Source organism: Gigantopelta aegis, chromosome 15 (assembly GCF_016097555.1).
Source record: "Gigantopelta aegis isolate Gae_Host chromosome 15, Gae_host_genome, whole genome shotgun sequence".
NCBI lineage: Eukaryota > Metazoa > Mollusca > Gastropoda > Neomphalida > Peltospiridae > Gigantopelta > Gigantopelta aegis.
Genome location: NC_054713.1, coordinates 29,251,076 through 29,272,456, shown reverse-complemented (window position 1 = coordinate 29,272,456; position 21,381 = coordinate 29,251,076). Strand labels below are relative to the sequence as shown.

At 38.1% G+C, this 21,381-nt stretch overlaps 1 protein-coding gene across 5 annotated transcripts in view; it reads left to right on the top strand.

Moving 5' to 3' along the window:
* LOC121390418 (rap1 GTPase-activating protein 1-like) overlaps positions 1-20,922 on the top strand; it is a 204,363-nt gene extending 183,441 nt beyond the window's left edge. For 4 of the 5 annotated variants that reach the window (XM_041522224.1, XM_041522223.1, XM_041522226.1 and 1 more), the window contains 12 exons: positions 938-1,038; positions 2,191-2,320; positions 3,031-3,186; positions 4,997-5,068; positions 6,422-6,508; positions 7,203-7,451; positions 8,265-8,338; positions 9,623-9,727; positions 10,468-10,600; positions 13,051-13,153; positions 19,078-19,166; positions 19,789-20,922. In XM_041522224.1, the coding sequence (XP_041378158.1) occupies positions 938-1,038; positions 2,191-2,320; positions 3,031-3,186; positions 4,997-5,068; positions 6,422-6,508; positions 7,203-7,451; positions 8,265-8,338; positions 9,623-9,727; positions 10,468-10,600; positions 13,051-13,153; positions 19,078-19,166; positions 19,789-19,920 (1,431 nt within the window). In that variant the 3' untranslated portion in view covers positions 19,921-20,922. The remainder of the gene's footprint in view (positions 1-937; positions 1,039-2,190; positions 2,321-3,030; positions 3,187-4,996; positions 5,069-6,421; positions 6,509-7,202; positions 7,452-8,264; positions 8,339-9,622; positions 9,728-10,467; positions 10,601-13,050; positions 13,154-19,077; positions 19,167-19,788) is intronic. The other variant, XR_005960208.1, reaches the window with a different exon arrangement.
* Positions 20,923-21,381: the final 459 nt, after the last annotated feature.

Here is a 21,381-nt window from a genome sequence, read left to right as displayed (position 1 = left end):
AAATTAATGGTGCTCTTGGGCGGGAACGTCACCCACTGGTAAAGTGCTCACTGTGCAGTAGTGTCTAGGATCGATCCCCATCAGTGAGTTCACTTGGCTATTTCTCGTTCCAGCTTGTGCATCATGACTGGTATATCAAAGGCTGTGGTATGTGATATCCTGTCTATGGGATGGTGCATATAAAAGATCCCTTGCTACTAATACAAAAATGTAGCAGGTTTCCTCTCTAAGACTACACATCAAATGTTTGAAATTCAATGGCCAATGATTATTAAATCATTATGCTCTAGTGGTGTCATTAAACAAAACAAACAGTCTTTTAATGCGCTTTGCTACTAATGGAAAAATGTAGCGAGTTTCCTCTCTAAGACTCAAAATTACCAAACGTTCGACATCCAATAGCTGATGAGGGCGAGACGTAGTCCAGTGGTAAAGTGCTCGCTTGAAGTGCGGTCGGTTTGGGATCGATCCCCGTCAGTGGACCCATTGGGCTATTTCTCACTCCAGCCAGTGCACCACAACTGGTACATCAAAGGCTGTGGTATGTACTACCCTGTCTGTGAGATAGTGCAAATAAAAGAACCCTTGCTGCTAATCGAAAAGAGTAGCCCATGAAGTGGCGACAGCGGGTTTCCTCTCTCAATATCTGTGTGGATCTTAACAATATGTTTAACGCCATATAACCGTACATAAAATGTGTTGAGTGCGTCGTTAAATAAAACATTTCTTTCTTCTTCTTTTTTCCAATAGTCGATGATTAATAAATTAATGTGCTCTAGTGGTGCCATTAATCAAATCAAACTTTTAACTTTCAACGGTGCTCTTAGACCATATATTTTCACATTTAAAGAGATTTAACTTTATTCACCCTCATTTAAAAAACACACAAAAAAAACCCCTATATTAATTTTGTTTTATTCTTTTTATAATTCCACAGACGTGTGAAGAAGATTTGTTTGGTAATGTGGGCCACAGCCCCGCAATGGAGGAATTCCTCGATCTCATCGGTGAACGGGTACAACTCCGAGAATTTACAGGGTAATCACTCAGTCTTGATGCTTTATTAACCCTTTGAGAGCTGCAGACTTCTATAAATCTTTTGTCATGTAATTGTGTTGTCATGTAGTGCAGTTTCATCATGATAAAAAAATTTAAAAAAATTAACTAGTTATTTCTTCAGTGTGTACATATGGCATCCAGATGTAGAATGTTTACATGCAATGAAGTTTATCTTATCTTATCTTGTTGACTAGTTTGTAGAAAGCAAAACAAAAGTCTCTATTACAGACATATAATATGTAGCAGTAATAAAGTGAAGAATAATAAGATTGATATATTTAGGGATGAAAGACTAGTCATATTGAGTCACACGGGCATAGGAAGGTGCCAAAGGGGGGGGGGGGGAGGGGAGGGGCACACACACACATGTATAAATATATAAAAACCATCACTGCTGCTACAAAGTGGGGAGGGTATATGCCCCTCTGCCCCCCCCCCCCCCTTGCTTCCTACATACAGTGAGACATACTTCGAGTTCTTAAACTATGCCTCTATCTGTCTGTCCATTCATTGATCCATTCACACATCCATTATACATTTATCCCTCTATCCATTATCCATTCATTCATCCTTCTATTCATTTATTTATCCACCATTCCACCCATCTGTCCATCCATCTATGCATCCACCAATCAATCCATCTACCAATTCATTCATACATTCATCCATCCATACATCCATCCATCCATCCATCCATCCATATCTATCCCATCCATCCATCCATCCATATTCATTCATCCATCCATACATCCATCCATATCCATCCATCCATCCATCTCCATCCATCCATCCATCCATCCATCTCCATCCATCTCCATCCATCCATCCATTCATCCATACACAATGACCCACATTAACCATCTGACTATCTATCCATGCATTCATACATGCATCCCTCCATCTGTCAAATTAGCTATCCACTCACCCCTCCATGCATCCATCCATTCATTCATCCACCCACCATATGCCCACCCCCCTCCCATTATTCATCCATCCACCATTCATCCATTTATTATCCATATTTCTATCTATCCATCCATCCGTCATTCATCCATCTATCCATCCATCCATTTGCTGTTCATACTTTGATTATATACATTCAGTAATTGTCTTGTTATTTTGTTATTTCAGGTTTCGTGGTGGGCTGGACACACTACATGGACAGACTGGGTCTGAGTCTGTGTTCACACATTTCCGAGAAAGTGAAATAATGTTCCATGTGTCGACGCTACTCCCCCACACTGAGGCAGACCCTCAACAGGTTAGACCATACTAACACTAGTATAGCATCCACCTGTCTAAACAGACCCTCAACAGGTTAGACCATACTAACACTAGTATAGCATCCACCTGTCTAAACAGACCCTCAACAGGTTAGACCGCACTAACACTAGTATAGCATCCACCTGTCTAAACAGACCCTCAACAGGTTAGACCGCACTAACACTAGTATAGCATCCACCTGTCTAAACAGACCCTCAACAGGTTAGACTGCACTAACACTAGTATAGCATCCACCTGTCTAAACAGACCCTCAACAGGTTAGACTGCACTAACACTAGTATAACGTCCACCTGTCTAAACAGACCCTCAACAGGTTAGACCACACTAACACTAGTATAACACTCTCCTGTCTAAACAGTACACTTTGTATGACACCCACCTGTCTATAGAGGCCAGTTTGTATTGCAACCGCCTGTACCATCAGACCCTCGCAGGACAGGCCATACTAACACTAGTATAATTTGCATGTGTAAACAGTACACTTTGTATAACAACCACCTGTCTATAGAGGACATTGTGTATAATGACAACCTGTGTATAGGAGACACTAAAACACTTGACTTAAGACCCGTAAAAATCTTGAAAAAATCCCACTCCTAATGTTGAATTTTTTTTTTTTAAAGTATCTTGAATTTAACCTTTTACAAAGGTGTATGTTGGTGTTTTCAAACTTTGTTTTGTTTGTAGTTACAACGGAAGCGTCACATAGGAAACGACATCGTGGCCATCGTCTTTCAGGAGGAGAACACGCCGTTCATCCCCAACATGATCGCCTCGCACTTCCTCCACGCCTACATCATCGTCCAGCCAGTCAACGCCAACACCGACCACACCAAGTACAAGGTAGAAATTTCTCCCATCCCTAGCCATGCAAGACAGGCATATTCCATGACGTCAGCCCATGCGGAATAAATCAGTCTTGCATGACCACGTGACTTCTGTTGTTTGAGCTGATATTAACATTGGGTGACGTCACGTAAACGGCAAAATAACGCAAGAAATGCTTTTTATATTTCATAAAAACAAGGAAACCTGCTGTCTTAATGGAATTATACTATCATTTTCGGTTTATACTTTTAGTATAAACCATTTTTGGTTATGGTTATGATTATTTCATTGTAAGATAAAAAATAAAAAATGTAGCTTTGAGAGAAAAATAATCCTCCCATTATGTATCCATGTGGGACAGGGCTATTCCACCCTCGGGTACATAATATGATGTCAACAAGCTATGTACCCTCGGGTGGAATAGCCCTGTCCCACATGGACACATAATGGAGGATTCTTTTAATCTCTAACTCTTTTGACTGCATGCTTAAAGAAACTTGTCGGAAACCCACAAAACCGATTAAGATGAGGGAGTGTTATGATAAGTTCACCACTGCTGGCCACTTTATATAAACAATATTGAAGTCAGTTCCCTTCTGCAAAGAATATGCATTTGTATGTAGCGGGTTTCCTCTCTAAGATTATATGTAAAAAATGTTTTACAAATGTTTGACATCCCAATAGCCGATGGGTAATAAATTAATGTGCTCTAGTGGTGTCGTTAAACAAAACAAACTTTAACTTTTTATTTCTATCCATCTAACAAGAACATTATTTCACATTAATATTTCCTGGTGGTATATATATTTTAATTAACAACAAACAAGTTTGGTTTTGGGTGACAAGTATACCATAGAATTTTATTTATTAATACATATTAGTTACATGTAGAGGTGACGAGGATGCCTATTACATAATACCTCGATATACTACTATGGTACTCCATAAACTAAACTAAACTATTATACTAACTACTTAAGTAAACATGGTGTGTCGTGGGTGGGTATAAAAATTTCTCAGCAGAGAGATACGTTTAACAGTGAGCTAGCCAATTCAAAAAGTGATTGGAATTGCGCGCAACTAGGACGTGTGTGCACCACACTGCAACATGGTTGGTGTGTTTAAAAAACGAGTGAGGAATTAACCAATGGCGAAAGAGGGTGCCAAACAAGTGCTGTGGAAAATTTCGTACATTGTGCAATTGGTTAGTTTCGAAAGGTTCTTCGGAGACTGCCCCAATCAGCAGTGGGTATCATCCGGAAATGTTTCCCCAGATTGGAATGGTTAGCACAAACTAGACGAAAATAGAAAATATTGTATGCCGTCGCGCAGGACCAACTAAGCGATAACTAATTTATATTTTTTCCCCATGCGTAAGCTGCTTCACCCACCACACATTAATAACATATTAACACATTAATAATAACTTAGACTGCCATGAAAAAAACAGAGAAAAGTTCTGTGTCAGGATATCAAATTGCATATTCTTTACAGAAGGGAACAGTCTTCAAGACAGCATACTTAAATGTTATTACTATAGTAGCTCTGTGGTAAAGTGCTCACTTGAGGCGCAGTTGGTCTAAGATTGATTCCCGTTAGGCTGTATCTTGTACCAGCCAGTGCACCATGACTGGTATATCAAAGGCCGTGGTATGTGCTATCGTGTCTGTGGGATGGTGCATATAAAAGATCTCCTGCTACTAATGAAAAAATGTAGCGGGTTCCTGTGACTGTCAAAATAACCATGTGTGTGGCATCTCATAGCTGATCATTAATAAATCAATCTGCTCTAGTGGTGTTGCTAAACAACTTTGATTATTTTCAGGTGTGTGTGGCAGCCAGAAAGGATGTTCCAAAGTTCAGTCCTACCCTTCCCACCCCAGCAGTATTCAACAAGGTGAGATTTGTGCCTAAGATAGTGTACTTTATCCTTAATGAACTGTAAGCACAAAAATAAATTGAAATGAACATTACGGTTCATATCTAAGTGGAAGTGATTTGTTCTTCCAGAGCTATAATGTCACACACTGTAAATGGCTTTCAACATCTATGTTATCTTAATTACTCTGGGCCTCATTGTTTTAAACACTGCTAGGTAATAAATAGGATATTAAACTTATTACCATTTCATGTCAAGTTTATGTCCCTTGTGAAATAATTTTCATTTGTCATTCTCTAAAACTAGTGACTAATATTTATTTTGTTCACACAGGACATAAACTGGACACAGAATAAAAACTAATTTGATATTCTTTAAGTATGTTAATGCATATTAGCCAACTTCTTGTATATTTCCTCTATAATTTTACCCTTCAGATTGGCTTCAAAACAAAATTGTATATACACGTGGTCAAACTTCGATAACTCCACCTTCGACTGTCCCAGCCGAATTGCTATACAAACTAGTAATAATGGCCTTCGAAAACTCCAAACTTTAAACACTCTATAATACGATCTCTTGATCTAATTCTTTGGTCCCACCATAAAGATTTAATACAATATGCACCTCTAAAACACGACACGTGTCATCGCCGATAGTATTTTAAAGACAAATAGATCGTCAATCAGGTCAATCAGACCCGGGTGGTCTGGGCTGTCGAGAATTAAGGTGATAATTACAGAATAATAGATTGCCGACTAAGCGGAATGAACTGATCCTGTGTTTGGTTGTTGGTGGTGGTCATACATGGCGGAGAGCATTGCTACATAATACATAATTACAGACAGTCTGGTTAACTTCAAAGAGCACTTGTAATAATTGTTAGCGTTGTTTCTTTTTTTATAAATGTTAGTTCCTGATTTGTATTACTGCTTTTTAATGATTTTTCTTATTTAAAATAATTTAAAATAATTTTGTGAAAAACAAATGTATTGAGTGTTATTCCACATTCAGTGCTTTATTTGTTAGTTACGTTCTGCCATGTTTTGACATCTACAGAATACATCTACATTCATTATATCATTTACTTCCTGTTTCAAATTTGAACTGTTATATATTAATTTTGAAAACTCTAATTCCCTGAAACTCGAACTAGTTCCTCGTCACCATCAAGATCAAGTTATTGAAGTTGACAGTATAGGCTAACCTCCAAATCTGTTACATGTCTTTAATTTGAACTCACTTTGAGATCAGTGAGGAATGAACTATGTTCCACTGGTCCATATTTGTTTTAGTGTTTACATTTAAATACCTGTGTATATAGTACAGTTCAATTTCATAATACCATTTTGTATTTTGTGTTTGCTGCAGGGACCAGAATTCCGAAACTTCCTCCTGACTAAGCTAATCAATGCTGAACTGGCCTGCTACAAGTCACAGCAGTTTGCTAAACTACGGGTATATTTCAATAACCTTGTTTGATATTAAAAGCAACTGATAAAAAGAAATAAGGAATCACATCAACACAAAAAGAAAGTCCCACATTACATTTTTGTACTTAATACATTTTGCATTGCTAATAGTGACTGAAATTTTATCTACAGTACAAAGTGTTCCCATGTTTGCTTACTCTCAGTGTACTTAAATAGAAGATGTATGCCTGTAGAAAAGTGCATGTAAAAGATCTCTATCTGCACCTCTACAGGCTGGTAGGTACTGGGTTTGGATCCCAGTCGAGGCATGGGATTTTTAATCCAGATACCGACTCCAAACCCTGAGTGAGTGCTCCGCAAGGCTCAATGGGTAGGTGTAAACCACTTGCACCGACCAGTGATCCATAACTGGTTCAACAAAGGCCATGGTTTGTGCTATCTTGTCTGTGGGAAGTGCAAATGAAAGATCCCTTGCTGCCTGTCGTAAAAGAGTAGCCTATGTGGCGACAGCGGGTTTCCTCTAAAAAAAAATCTGTGGTCGTTAACCATGTCTGACGCCATATAACCGTAAATAAAATGTGTTGAGTGCGTCGTTAAATAAAACACTTCTCTCTTTCTTTCTATCTGCACCTCATCTCCCCCCCCCCCCCCCCCTTCCGATTTCAAAATTCTACATAGCCACAGCTGCCACTATTTCTAACTTTCATGTTTCTTTACAGGAACGGACACGGACCTCGTTATTACAGTCCCTGTACCACGACCTGTACAAAAGGAATGTTGAGCTGTTTGGCCTGTCGAGTTTGACTGGCAGTAAACAGGAGGGCAGTCGACTGTTTGATTCAGTGAAGCGTGCGTTTAGTGGCAAGGTGCGCAGTCAGTCGTTTGAGTCGAATCTTCCCAGCAGCACGAAGAAGGTCAACGGATCACTGCCCACGGTCGGAGAGGATGATAAAAATCCACCGTCACCGGTGAGAGTCACATCCACCAATCAATTAATTATTTAATTGTTTAGGAATATATTTAGGTTGAGAAATTTTATAGATATTGGGGTTTTTAATACCTTTTACTTACTAACTAACTAATGATATGAACTATGAAGGAGGGATAGATAGGTCTGTTAAATCTCTCTATATATATGAAAAGGAGTATTTAAAAATGTACAATTGTAATATAATAATAGTAATAATAATGTATTTTGGTTTTTCTTTTGTTTGTTAATTTTTCATAAAACATGATAGGAGGCATGTTTTAAAAATACAAGTGGAGGATTGGATGGATGGATTAAAGGGTGGATGCATGCATGGATGGATGGATGGATGGATAGATTAAAGCATGCATGGATGGATGAATTAAAGGGTGGATGCATGCATGGATGGATGGGTGGGTGGGTGCATGGATGGATGGATGTGTGGGTGAGTTATGAGGTGGGCAGGTGGATGGATGGATGGATGAATTCATTGATGGATGCATAGATTGATGAACGCATGGATAGACAATTTTACAAGTGACTTGAAACAGATATATCAGTTGTTTCTTAATATAACTTGATTGATGGTGCATTGTTATTATTATTGGTAGTAGTTGTAGATCATTTGATGGGTATGCTGTTAGTTGAATGGGTTTAGATAGCTGTTTTGTTTATTGGCTACAGGTAATTTAGTGTCTTTTAAATGAATGGATGTTCGATTTTTCAACACTAGTGCCGTAATGGCTATATCAGATCTGTGCATTCTTTAATGCATAGGTGAATATTACTAAATTGTGATTTTCTCTTTTTTCAGGTTAAAAAGTCTCCCTCCACTCCTAGAAGTCTTGTAAAGCAGTTCGCAGGGGACAAGAAATCCAAAGACAAATCGTAAAATACATTTTAATTTTTTTATTACTGATATTTAACCTAGCATGCAATCAGGGTGGCCCATTTTAATATTTTTTGATTTTCGTTGTTGGTAAAACGGTCAAATTTCTTATCAAATTAACTATCACAATCAGCCATTACTTCCTGAAAATGACTCTGATGTTCCACCAAGTGAAAATACTTGCAAAAACTAAAAATCTAAGCTGACATTATTATAATTAGTCTCAATCAATGCCATTCTATTATGATTTCCAGTCAGTGTCATGTACAGTGGCAGCCTGTACGCCTATGGTGATTGTCATTGGGGACTAATTCATTCAATCCCTGGAATTCATCTTGAAATACCAGACTTAATCTAAAGTGCGCGACATTGGTGGGGCCATTGGCCTATTTGTCGTTCTAGACTGGTATACCAAAGGCCATGGTATGTGCTATTCTGTCTGTGGGATGGTACAAATAAAAGATCCCTTGCTACTAATGGAAAAATGAAGCGGGTTTCCTCTCTAAGACTATAATTACGTCAAAATTACCAAATGTTTGACATCCAATAGCCGATGATTAATAAATCAATTTACTCTAGTAGTATCGTTCAACAAAACAAACTTTAATTTTTTTAAACTTCTAATTCAGTCCCTGGAATTCTTGAAATACCTTACTTACCTTACTTAATCTAAGAGTGTCCTATTACTAAAGTAGAAGTTTAATGTCAAAATGATAAGTAACATCATCTTGAAATGACATACCATGGGCATAATTCACAAAGCTCTCTTAAGCTCCCTTAAACAACATCACATCGTCCTTGCAAGTCTTTTTGAATTGCACTGCGGGATCACAAAGTTGTGAGAGCTTAGTGAATTAGACACCTGACTTTTTAATGTAAGTTGAGGTTATCATTGAATGAAAAGAAGAAGAGGCAAGAGAAAGAAAAAGGAAGAAAAATAGGGAGGGAGGGGGAGAGAGAGAGAGAGAGAGAGGAGGGGGGAGAGAGAGAGAGAGAGAGGGGGGAGAGAGAGGGGAGAGAGAGAGAGGAGGGGGGGGAGAGAGAGAGGGAGAGAGACATAGAGAGGAATGAGAAAAAGATAGGGAAAGAGGAGAGAGAGGATTACTGTGTTGCTAAGTATTTACTGTGATAATGTCAGTTCCTTACAAATTAAGTCAACACTAATGTAATAATACATAACGTTATGAAGGTAAAACATATTAATGTTTAATCAATGTAAAGGAGATTCATTTGCTTTAACTTCATGTGAAGTGCTAATCCATGTTTTAAATTAATTTTTTCAGTTCTCGACCAGAAAGTCTGGGTAGTGTAAGTGCATCGTCGTATACAACAAGCAGTCCACTACCTAGCCCACACTCGAGTCCCAGCAGTATTTCATCGACCACTAGGTAATAACATCAGACATATACCAAAATAACGCACGTAGAAATAATATAATATAAATATCTAAAACACAATAACATATTTTTTTGTCCATGTCTCCATTTTTCACATCACGCGAGATGTTCATAAATAAACCTGCCTTTCCTTGTTTCTTTCAGAATAAATAGTCTATAAATAAACCTGCCTTTCCTTGGTTCTTTCAGAATAAATTGTCTATAAATAAACCTTTCTGTGGTTCTTTCAGAATAAATCATCTATAAATAAACCTGCCTTTCCTTGCTTCTTTCAGGATAAATCATCTCTAAATAAACCATGGTTCTTTCAGAATATAAGTCATCTATAAATAAACCATGGTTCTTTCAAAATGAATCATCTATAAATAAACCATGGTTCTTTCAGAATATAAGTCATCTGTAAATAAACCATGGTTCTTTCAGGATAAATCATCTATAAATAAACCATGGTTCTTTCAGGATAAATCATCTATAAATAAACCTGCCTTTCTGTGGTTCTTTCAAGATAAATCGTTTATAAATAAACTTTTCTGTGGTTCTTTCAGAATAAATTGTCTATAAATAAACCTGACTTGGTTCTTTTAGAATAAATCGTCTATAAATAAACCTGACTTTCGTTGGTTCTTTCAGAATAAATTGTCTATAAATAAACCTGACTTTCCTTGCTTCTTTCAGAATAAATCATCTCTAAATAAAATAAATTGTTTATTAATAAATCTTGGTTATTTCAGAATAAATCCAAGCTGTGTTCAGTTGTCGCCCTCCAACTCTGAGAGCAGTTTCAACAGTATAGATGATTTCACGCCCACACACAACCACGTTAATGACCACGCCCACGACCATGATGATTCCGACACTGGCATGGTGAGTATGTCACAGAAAAATCAACCTCCACTGAGGGGATTTGAACCACTGACTCTCTAGTCCAGTGCTCTACTAACTGAGCTAATAGGAAGATTTCCATTTTGTTATTCTTCACAATTTGATTAGCAACTACTATTTAACATTTTAGTAAATCAATCATGCTTATATTCACTGAACCCCTGCGTGTGCTGTAACCTCACCGTGGTGCAGGGGTGTAACCTCACTGTGGTGCAGGGGTGTACTTCACTGTGGTGCAGGGCTGTAACCTCACCGTGGTGCAGAGGTGTAACATTCTCTTTGAGAATGGCCAATACAGCACAAAATTGAAGTTTTGAGTAAAATTGAGTATCCGTAAACATTCTGTAATATTTGTGTTTTTAAAACAGTTCTTTACACTGTTTTTTTTGGGGTCTTGAATTTTTATATTGATGTTGATCATCACTTTATTTATTTGCATTACCATAGTTTGACACCCAATAGCCGATGTATTGTTCGTGCTGGGGTGTCGTTAAACATTCATTCATTCATTCATTCATGCATTATATTCACTGAAGGTTCAAGTACATCTGTCATGGGCTCATCATTCAAATTTTCCATTTTATAATTGTATAGTGATCTCTGAAAGTAGAAAGTAGTACTATGTAACGCTTTCCAGTAAATTACTAGTTTATTGATTTTAAAACCTAAAATGACCTAGTTAAATGTTTTTGTTCCTTGATTTATTAGTCCTTACCAGTCCAACCAGAGGGGACTATAGATTTCATCTCCGTCCTTCTGTCTGTCTGTGTGTCTGTCTGTCTGTCCCACATACAGTTTTCCAGATGGGGTTTTTCACAGTGCCTCGAGATATTGTACTGAAATTTTGTGTATAGCTTTAATCATGTTCTGTTACATTTTGATTGCCATGACAATTTGTCCAGTTTTGACAGAGTTATGGCCCTTGAACTTAAGAGAGATGAAAAAAGAAAGAAATTCTGGACCGTTTTTGTTTACAATGGCTCAAGATACTGAGTTAAAATTTAGTGTATAGATTTATCATGTTCTACCGGCCTCGGTGGTGTCGTGGTTAGGCCATTGGTCAACAGGCTGGTAGGTACTGGTTTGGATCCCAGTCGAGGCATGGGATTTTTAATCCAGATACCGACTCCAAACCCTGAGTGAGTGCTTCACAAGACTCAATGGGTAGGTGTAAACCACTTGCACTGACCAGTGATCCATAACTGGTTCAACAAAGGCCATGGTTTGTGCTATCCTGCCTGTGGGAAGCGCAAATAAAAGATCCCTTGAAAGAGTAGCCCATGTAGTGGCGACAGCGGGTTTCCTCTCTCAATATCTGTGTGGTCCTTAACCATATGTCTGACGCCATATAACCGTAAATAAAATGTGTTGAATGCGTCATTAAACAAAACATTTCTTACATTTCTTTATCATGTTCTGTTACAGATCAAATTTAATTTTCATGGCAATTTACTTATTTTTCACACAGAGTTATGGCCCTTGAAGTTAGGAGATAAGAAAATTAGTTTGGCTTGTTACGGGACATGTATTGCTTTAGCAATACTCTGAGGATGCTTGTTTTAATTCATACATCTGTGTATGTGTTGTGCTGCTTTTCATTTGATCATGTGTTCTGTACAGCTATTTAGTAGTGCTTAAAGGGACATTCCTGAGTTTGCTGCATTGTAAGATGTTTCAGACTAATACAATATTTCTACAATTAAACTTACATATTAAATATATTTTCTTATTTACAATATCAATGTCTGTATATTGAATGTGTTTCTGGTCGTCTTAATATTTGTAAGAAGCTCAAACTGGATTTTGTCTTCAAATAATTTCATACATACGAAAAAAAAAATGTTCAGGAAATCAAATAAAATAAAATTTAACCTAGTACAAATATTAGAACGATCAGAAACACGTTTAATATACAGCCACTAATATTTTATGCAGAAAAATATATTTGATATGTAATTACAGTTGTTAAAAAGTCTCTGTTAGTCAATAACATCTTAAAAATTGCAGCAAACTCAGGAATGTCCCTTTAACATGTGTAAAACAGACTTAACATTCTCAAAACAAATTAAATTCTTAATTTTTCATGGCTATTGATTTGCATATGATTAGTACCTTTTTAACATATTATTTTTGTGTGATTTCGATTTGGTCTAATAACAAAATTGCAGTAATTCTTCTCTTTACTAGTCCTACTTGTATTTGATACTTATAATGATAATCATTTCATTAAAATGTACCCTTAGGACAGTATCATTTTGTTTTAAGCATAATTCATTGGTGTCTATGTAGTTTCACATTTAGTTGAAGCATATATCACAAACCAGCTTGTGTCTTCATAGAAAGACACTTTTTTCATTGTAGCTTTGTTTTGGTTTTTTGTGCACCCAACACCCTCTGCCTTGCTTTGTAGTGCAATCTCTCCTCTTTTGCAGGAGAGTATGTCTTCTGCTGGTACCCCTAGCAACCACGCCCATGTATCCCTGTCCAACAGTTTTAGTGAAGATGGTGGATGTGTTTTTACCCTTGATGGAGAATGTGAGCTTTGGCTTAAACGATATTTTAAAACTCTTTATACAAGACTAAAGCTGCGTTTGAGTGTGCTCGTAATTACCATTTCGACAACTTCCGAGTCAAAAATAGCTTCTGAAAAACCCACTCCGAAAGTCAGATTTCCAAAATGTAAACTTGGAAGAAGAAAAAAGCTAACAAGCGACTTTCACTTTTTGAATTTAAAAGTAAAATGGTGACAGAATATTTAACAGGTCCCCATTTTACTACGCGATCTTAGAGCTAAGATCATCTTTAGTGCATAGCTACTGTATGCACTTGCACTTGAGGTAATCTTAGCTCTAAGATCGCATAGTAAAACAGGACCCTGAACTCCCTTTTGAGGATAACAAAATAAAGCACACACCTAAAATGTTCAATTGACAATGATCAATTTGTGCAAAAGTGGTGGAAGACTATTTAAAAAGAAAAAAATCACCATTTTAATTGGTAAAATAACGTAATTCATAATTTATAAAAATTTCAAATATTCGAGTCAATAAACTAACAAAATATTATCAAATTTAATTGGAGGGTTAGCATAAATATTTTGAAGAGATTTTTTAAAGATACTTTAGTTTTTATATTGGTGAAATGAACTAGATTTGTAAGTGAAATACATTGTTGTTGATGGTTTTGAGGGAAGCAGAACTTACGTTTGTTTACAAGTGCACCTGAACACAAACAATTTGTAATTACAATTTTACAACTCTGAAACATCAATTTCTGAGCACACCCAAATGCAGTATAATTTGTTGACTGAATTTGTCATATTAATAGTTTAAAAGTTTGAGTGCACATAGATTCAAATGTATATTCATATGTTCTTCATCATGGAGAATCAAATCTTTATGTATACCTCTACTTAATTTGAAATGAATTCTTTTGTAACTGAATAGTTTTTATAGTCAGACTTGTGTTAAACAACCATGAAAGAACATATAAACAAGAGGCCTCTTAAGACAGGTGGCTGCTTTAATACAGCTCAGTTTGTAAGATATTAGATGATTTGGGAGAATGAAATTGTGGTCTCTTAATACAAGTGTCTGCTTAATACAGGTGACCAGCAGAGCAGTCCCAAGTTCAGCCAGCTAACATTTTGCAAACATTCGCAAATTATTTAATTGTTGCCCAACGTGGCCATTCAGTTTAATGTTAAGCACGTAAACCAGTCTAGTAAGGAAGGAAATGTTTTATTTAACGATGCACTCAACACATTTTATTTACAGTTATATGGCATCGGACATATGATTAAGGACCACACAAATATTGAGAGAGGAAACCTGCTGTAGCCACTTCATGGGCTACTCTTTTCGATTAGCAGCAAGGGGTCTTTTATATGCACCATCCCATAGACAGGATAGCACATACTTCAGCCTTTGATTTACCAGTCGTTGTGCACTGGCTGGAACGAGAAACCAGTCTAGTGGATGTTTTTCTGCTCAGTCTGAAGGGGCAGGGTGTAGCCAAGTGGTAAAACGCTCACTTGATGTGCAGTCGGTCAGAGATAGAACCACGTCGGTGGGCCCATTGGGCTATTTCTCATTCTAGCCAGTGCACGACGACTGTGCATCAAGGGCCGTGATATGTGCTATCCTGTCTGTGGGATGATGCATATAACAGATCCCTTGCTACTAATGGAAAAATGTTGCAGGCTTCCTCTGTGATTAAATGTGTAACATCCAATAGCCTATGATTAATAAATCAATGTGCTCTAGTGGTGTCATTGAACAAAATAAACATTTTCTGCTTGGTCTGGCTTGGCTAAACTTGGTCCAGGTTTGACTGCATTATAGGGCTGAATTTAGGAAGCTGTTTTTCTTAAATGGAGGTGTTAAAGCATTGTAAATGTTTCTCGTTACACACATGTAAGACATAAACAGGTGTTTAAGCATTGTAAATGTTTGTAGTTACACAAGTGTAAGACATAAACAGGTGTTAAAGCATTGTAAATGTTTGTAGTTACACACGTGTAAGACATAAACAGGTGTTAAAGCATTGTAAATGTTTGTAGTTACATGTGTGTAAGACATAAACAGGTGTTAAAGCACTGTAAATGTTTGTAGTTACACGTGTGTAAGACATAAACAGGTGTTAAAGCATTGTAAATGTTTGTAGTTACACGCGTGTAAGACATAAACAGGTGTTAAAGCATTGTAAATGTTTGTAGTTACACGCGTGTAAGACATAAACAGGTGTTAAAGCATTGTAAATGTTTGTAGTTACACGCGTGTAAGACATAAACAGGTGTTAAAGCATTGTAAATGTTTGTAGTTACACGCGTGTAAGACATAAACAGGTGTTAAAGCATTGTAGATGTTTGTAGTTACACGCGTGTAAGACATAAACAGGTGTTAAAGCATTGTAAATGTTTGTAGTTACACCTGTGTAAGACATAAACAGGTGTTAAAGCATTGTAAATGTTTGTAGTTACACGCGTGTAAGACATAAACAGGTGTTAAAGCATTGTAAATGTTTGTAGTTACACGCGTGTAAGACATAAACAGGCTTTGATAAGTTTACACTGCTTCGTTAAATCCACTGCAAAGCATTTGCACAAAATTATTGCATATTTCAGTGAAATTTCAATGGAATCACAAGATGTTGTAACCAACAGTCATTTGTCACACACAGCCAATTAAGGCATAGCCACAATTGATTTTCAGGCATTTACACAATGTCAAAATGCTTTGATTACACACACAAGGCATATAGCTATATGCTTTATGCCTTTGTGTCTCTCTGCCTCTCTGCAAGCTTAAAATTTACAGGCATAAAAAAAAATATATATAAGAAGTAGGCTAAAATAATGCAAAAATCAATTCAGTAACAATTGTGTTTCACAATACATTGATTATCACAATTTTTTTATTTATTTATTTCCATGAGAATTGAAGCAAGCAAATAATATATGAAACTAACAATGTATGTAGTATACCTGTATATTTGGCATTTTCATGGTGACAGATATTATTTACAGCTAATTTTCTAATTTCAAATACATGCATATCCAGGCATTGAAATAAGGAGGGAAGGAAATGTGTTATTTAACGATGCACTTAACACCATTTTATTTTATGATTATATGGTGTCAGACATATATTGAGAAAGGAAACCCGCTGTCGCCACTTCATGGGCTACTCTTTTTCAGTTAGCAGCAAGGGTTCTTTTATATGCACCATCCCACAGACAGGAAAGTACATACCACAGCCTTTGTTACACCAGTTGTGGAGCATTGGCTGGAATGAGAAATAGCCCATTGGGCCCATCGATGGGAATCGATCCCAGATCGATTGCGCACCAGGCCAGCACTGTACCACTGAGCTACGTTCTGCCTCCGCAATTGAAGTAAGCAATGTGTCTGGTAACCCATGCACCGGTTACCACAAACAACAGACCTAATGGTTACAACACATTATATTTCTTCATTATTACGTTAAAAACTCTTTACAGACACACTAATAGTTTCTGGCATGAGTCCTTTTGTAGATGGTTTTTTCTGACACGAGTCAAGAAAATCAATTTTTGGAGCGAGCTTTAGCGAGCTCCATGGATTGATTTTCTTGAGACGAGTGTCAGAAAAACCATCTACAAAAGGACGAGTGCCAGAAATATTTTCTAGCACAACCTGTCTCATAAATTTAATTATTAATTTAGTCTAACTATACTGTTATTTTTGTAACGTGACATCACCTCTAAGCTGACACCCATGTTACGTCACGAGTGTGAAAGCATACAGTGGTGTCGAGAAGATCTACTCATATTATGTGACGTCATATACTACTTTGTTTAAAAAATGATGTAATCAACCGGTAGCAACTGCCGTGTACATCCTAATATTAACCAATGAAAAGGCCGTTTTTCTACCACCCCTTTCTAGCACCTTTCTACTTCGTCATTGTGCTAGAATAATACTTTGTTATTCATTCAAACCAAGGTGGGATGTAGCCCAGTGGTATAGCGTTCGCTTGATGCGTGGTCGGTCTGGGATCGATCCCGTCGGTGGGCCCATTGGGCTATTTCTCACTCCAGCCAGTGTACCTCGACTGGTACATCAAAGGCCTTGGCATGTGTTATTCTGTCTTTGGGATGGTGCATATGAAAGATCCCTTGCTGCTAATAAAAATAGAGTAGCCCATGAAGTGACGACAGCGGGTTTCCTCTCTCAATATCTGTGTGATTCTTAATCATATGTCTTATGCCATATAACCTCAAATAAAATGTGTTGAGTGCATTGTTCAGTAAAACAGTTCCTTCCTTCCTTGTCCTGGGTAATTAAAGTTAGTTAGTTTTTGTTTAACAACACCACTAGAGCACATTGATTTATTAATCATTGACTATTGTCAAACATTTGGTAATTTTGACATATAGTCAAAGAGAAAAGCTGCTACATTTTTCCATTGCTAGCAAAGGATCTTTTATATGCACCATCCCACAGACAGGATAACACATACCATTGTTTGATATACCAGTCGTGGAACATTGACTGGAATGAGAAATAGCTCAATGGGGATCGCTCCTAGACCGACCGCGCATCAGGCAAGCACTTTACTACTGCGCTATACTGGCTAATGAAATGGCCAGCAAAGACTACATAAGGAAGTCGGATCAATTTTACAACAGCATGAAGTAGTGTTTGGTCATATAATATGAACCTTACTTTAAGAAATGTTTTAATACGATGGTGTCGAAAATACAGGTATTTGAAATTCGGAAAATATGTTTCAATGAAAATGCCACATATCAAAGATGCTATTGAATATACACTGAATAAAAGTAATTTGATTATTTTAACATGTGCTTGTAAAACTTGGGTGTGCTTCATTTGTCAGCAACAAGACCGGCCTCGGTGGCATCGTGGTTATGCCATTGCTGCTAATCGGAAAGAGTAGCCCATGTAGTGGCGACAGCGAGTTTCCTCTCCAAATCTGTGTGGTCCTTAACCATAATTATGTCTGACACCATATAACCGTAAATAAAATGCGTTGAGTGCCTCGTTTAATAAAACATTTCTTTCTTTGTCAGCAACACCGGCCTCGGTGGCGTCGTGGTTAGGCCATCGGTCAACAGGCTGGTAGGTACTGGGTTTGGATCCCAGTCGAGGCATGGGATTTTTAATCCAGATACCGACTCCAAACCCTGAGTGAGTGCTCCACAAGGGTCAATGGGTAGGTGTGTAAACCACTTGCACCGACCAGTGATCCATAACTGGTTCAACAAAGGCCATGGTTTGTGCTATCCTGCCTGTGGGAAGCGCAAATAAAAGATATCTTGCTGCTAATCGGAAAGAGTAGCCCATGTAGTGGTGACAGCGGGTTTCCTCACACAATCTGTGTGGTCCTTGACGATATGTCTGACGCCATATAACCGTAAATAAAATGTGTTGAGTGCATTGTTAAATAAGACATTTCTTTCTTTCTTTGTGAGCAACACAACACTGGTTAAAAGTATTTGTTCCTCGCAGTCACACAGACATTGTTTTTTAACCACTGGGGCGGGAGGTAGCCCAGTGGTAAAGTGCTCGCTTGATGCGCAGTCAGTCTAGGGTCGATCCCCAGGTGGGCACATTGGGCAATTTCTCGTTCCAGCCAGTGCACCACAACTGGCATATCAAAGGCCATGGTATGTGCTATCCTGTCTGTGGGATAGTTTATATAAAAGATCCCTTGCTACTAATGGAAAAATGTAGCGGGTTTCCTCTCAAAGACTGTGTGTCAAAACTACCAAATGTTTGACATCCAATAACAATGATTAATAAATCAATGTGCTCTAAGGGTGTCGCCCCTCCCCATGGGGAAAGTAAATAAATATGTCAAATTAAAGATAACTGGATGATATAACTGAAGTTGAGGACAAACTGAACCTTAATTTGGACTTGGTAATTTAATATTGATGTTTTGCCTGTTTTTTAGTTGACCCAATTACAAGACAGGCTGAGTTTTTGAAAGCAGAAGTTGCACGGCTCAAGAATGAAAAGATCGATTTGCTACGACAAAATGTGGTAGGTTTACCAGTCCAAGTATTTTGCGCTGCTTAATTGTACTGTACTGTAAAATAAATTTTTTGGTATAAAACATTTGCTACTTATTTTTAGTCCTCTATCAGTCCAACCAGAAAGGACTATAGGTTTCATCTCCGTCCGTCCGTCCGTCTGTCTGTCTGTCGTCAGTCTGTCCCACATGTTTTCCGGATGTTTTTTGCAGAAGGCTTTGAGATATTGAGCTGAAATTTTGTTACAGATCAGTTTTGACTTTCATGATGATTGACCCATTTTTGACGGAGTTATGGCCCTTGAACTTAGGAGATGTGAAAATTTATTTTTCAGACTTTTTTTTCAGAAGACCTTGAGATATTGAGCTGACATTTTGTGTATAGGTTTATCACTTACTGTTACAGATAAAGTTTGACTTTCATGACGATTTACCCGACTGAATTGATCCTAGACTGACCGCGCGTCAGGCAAGCACTTTACCACTGTGCTACGTCCCACCCGTCAGATTCATGACATCCAGAATGTCCATGATCTGTATGAACCCTATATTACACTGTGTATTTGAACTGTGGCCTTATAAGATCTTGTTCCCACTTACCTAACCTGAATCCTGCTGTGTTGTTTGTTTTAGACAAGTCAGAAGGAGATAAAGAAGCTGAAGGACCAGGAACTGAAGCTGATGACAGACCTCGCTCAACTGACTCGGCAGCTACACAGACGGAAACCACCCATCATCGAGATCAGCCCTGAGGCTACAGTGTAGTCCAACAAAACCACCCATCATTAAGATCATCTCTAAAGCTGGTCCAACAAAAACCATCCATCACTGAGATCAGCTGAAAGGCTAGTCCAGCAAAACCACCTATCATTGAGATCAGCCCTGAGGCTACAGTGTAGTCCAACAAAACCACTTATCATTGAGATCATCTCTAAAGCTGGTCCAACAAAAACCATCCATCACTGAGATCAGCTCAAAGGCTAGTTCAGCAAAACCACCCATCACTGAGATCAGTCCTGAGGCTACTGTGTAGTCCAACAAAACCACCCATCATTGAGATCAGCTCTGTGGCTACAGTTTATTCCAGCAAAACCACCCATCATTGACATTGACTCTTAAGGCTACATTGTAGTAGTCCAACAAAACCACCCATCATTGAGATCATCTCTAAATCTGGTCCAACAAAAACCATCCATCACTGAGATCAGCTCAAAGGCTAGTCCAGCAAAACCACCCATCAATGAGATCAGCCCAAAGGATAGTCCAGCAAAACCACCCATCAATGAGATCAGCCCAAAGGCTAGTCCAGCAAAACCACCCATCATCGAGATTATCTCCAAGTCTAACATCTGTTTGGTGTTTAGCTCTGGGACTGAGAGATTGGACTTCAAATCTGTTGATGGGTACCTAGACCTGACACTGGACTCTACATATGTTGATGCTTGGTCCTGGAACTAAGATTGGACTAGATGTACTGATAGTTAGTCCTAGAACTAAAATTGAACTTTAAATCTGTTGATGAAGTCCATGGACTGAAATTGTACTTATTCATGGTCGGCTCTATGACTTTAGTGTAACTCAACTGGTGCGAAGTCTGGACTTCTTGATAGTCGGCTCCATAACTTCAGTAACTCAACTGGGGCTAAGACAGGGCTTGTTGATAGTCAGCTCTATGACTTTAGTGTAACTCAACTGTGGCTAAGACTGGACTTGTTGATAGTCAGCTCTATGTCTGATAGTCAACTGGGGCTAAGACAGGGCTTGTTGATAGTCTCTATGTCTTTAGTGTGACTCAACTGTGGCTAAGACAGGGCTTGTTGATAGTCAGCTCTAGACAGGGCTTGTTGATAGTCAGCTCTATGACTTTAGTGTGACTCAATTGTGGCTAAGACTGGACTTGTTGATAGTCAGCTCTTTGACTTTAGTGTGACTCAACTGTGGCTAAGACAGGGCTTGTTGATAGTCGGCTCTTTGACTTTAGTGTGACTCAACTGTGGCTAAGACAGGGCTTGTTCATAGTCGGCTCTTTGACTTTAGTGTGACTCAGTGGCTAAGACTCATTGACTTTAGTGTGACTCAACTGTGGCTAAGACAGGGCTTGTTGATAGTCGGCTCTTTGACTTTAGTGTGACTCAACTGTGGCTAAGACAGGGCTTGTTGATAGTCGGCTCTTTGACTTTAGTGTGACTCAACTGTGGCTAAGACAGGGCTTGTTGATAGTTGGCT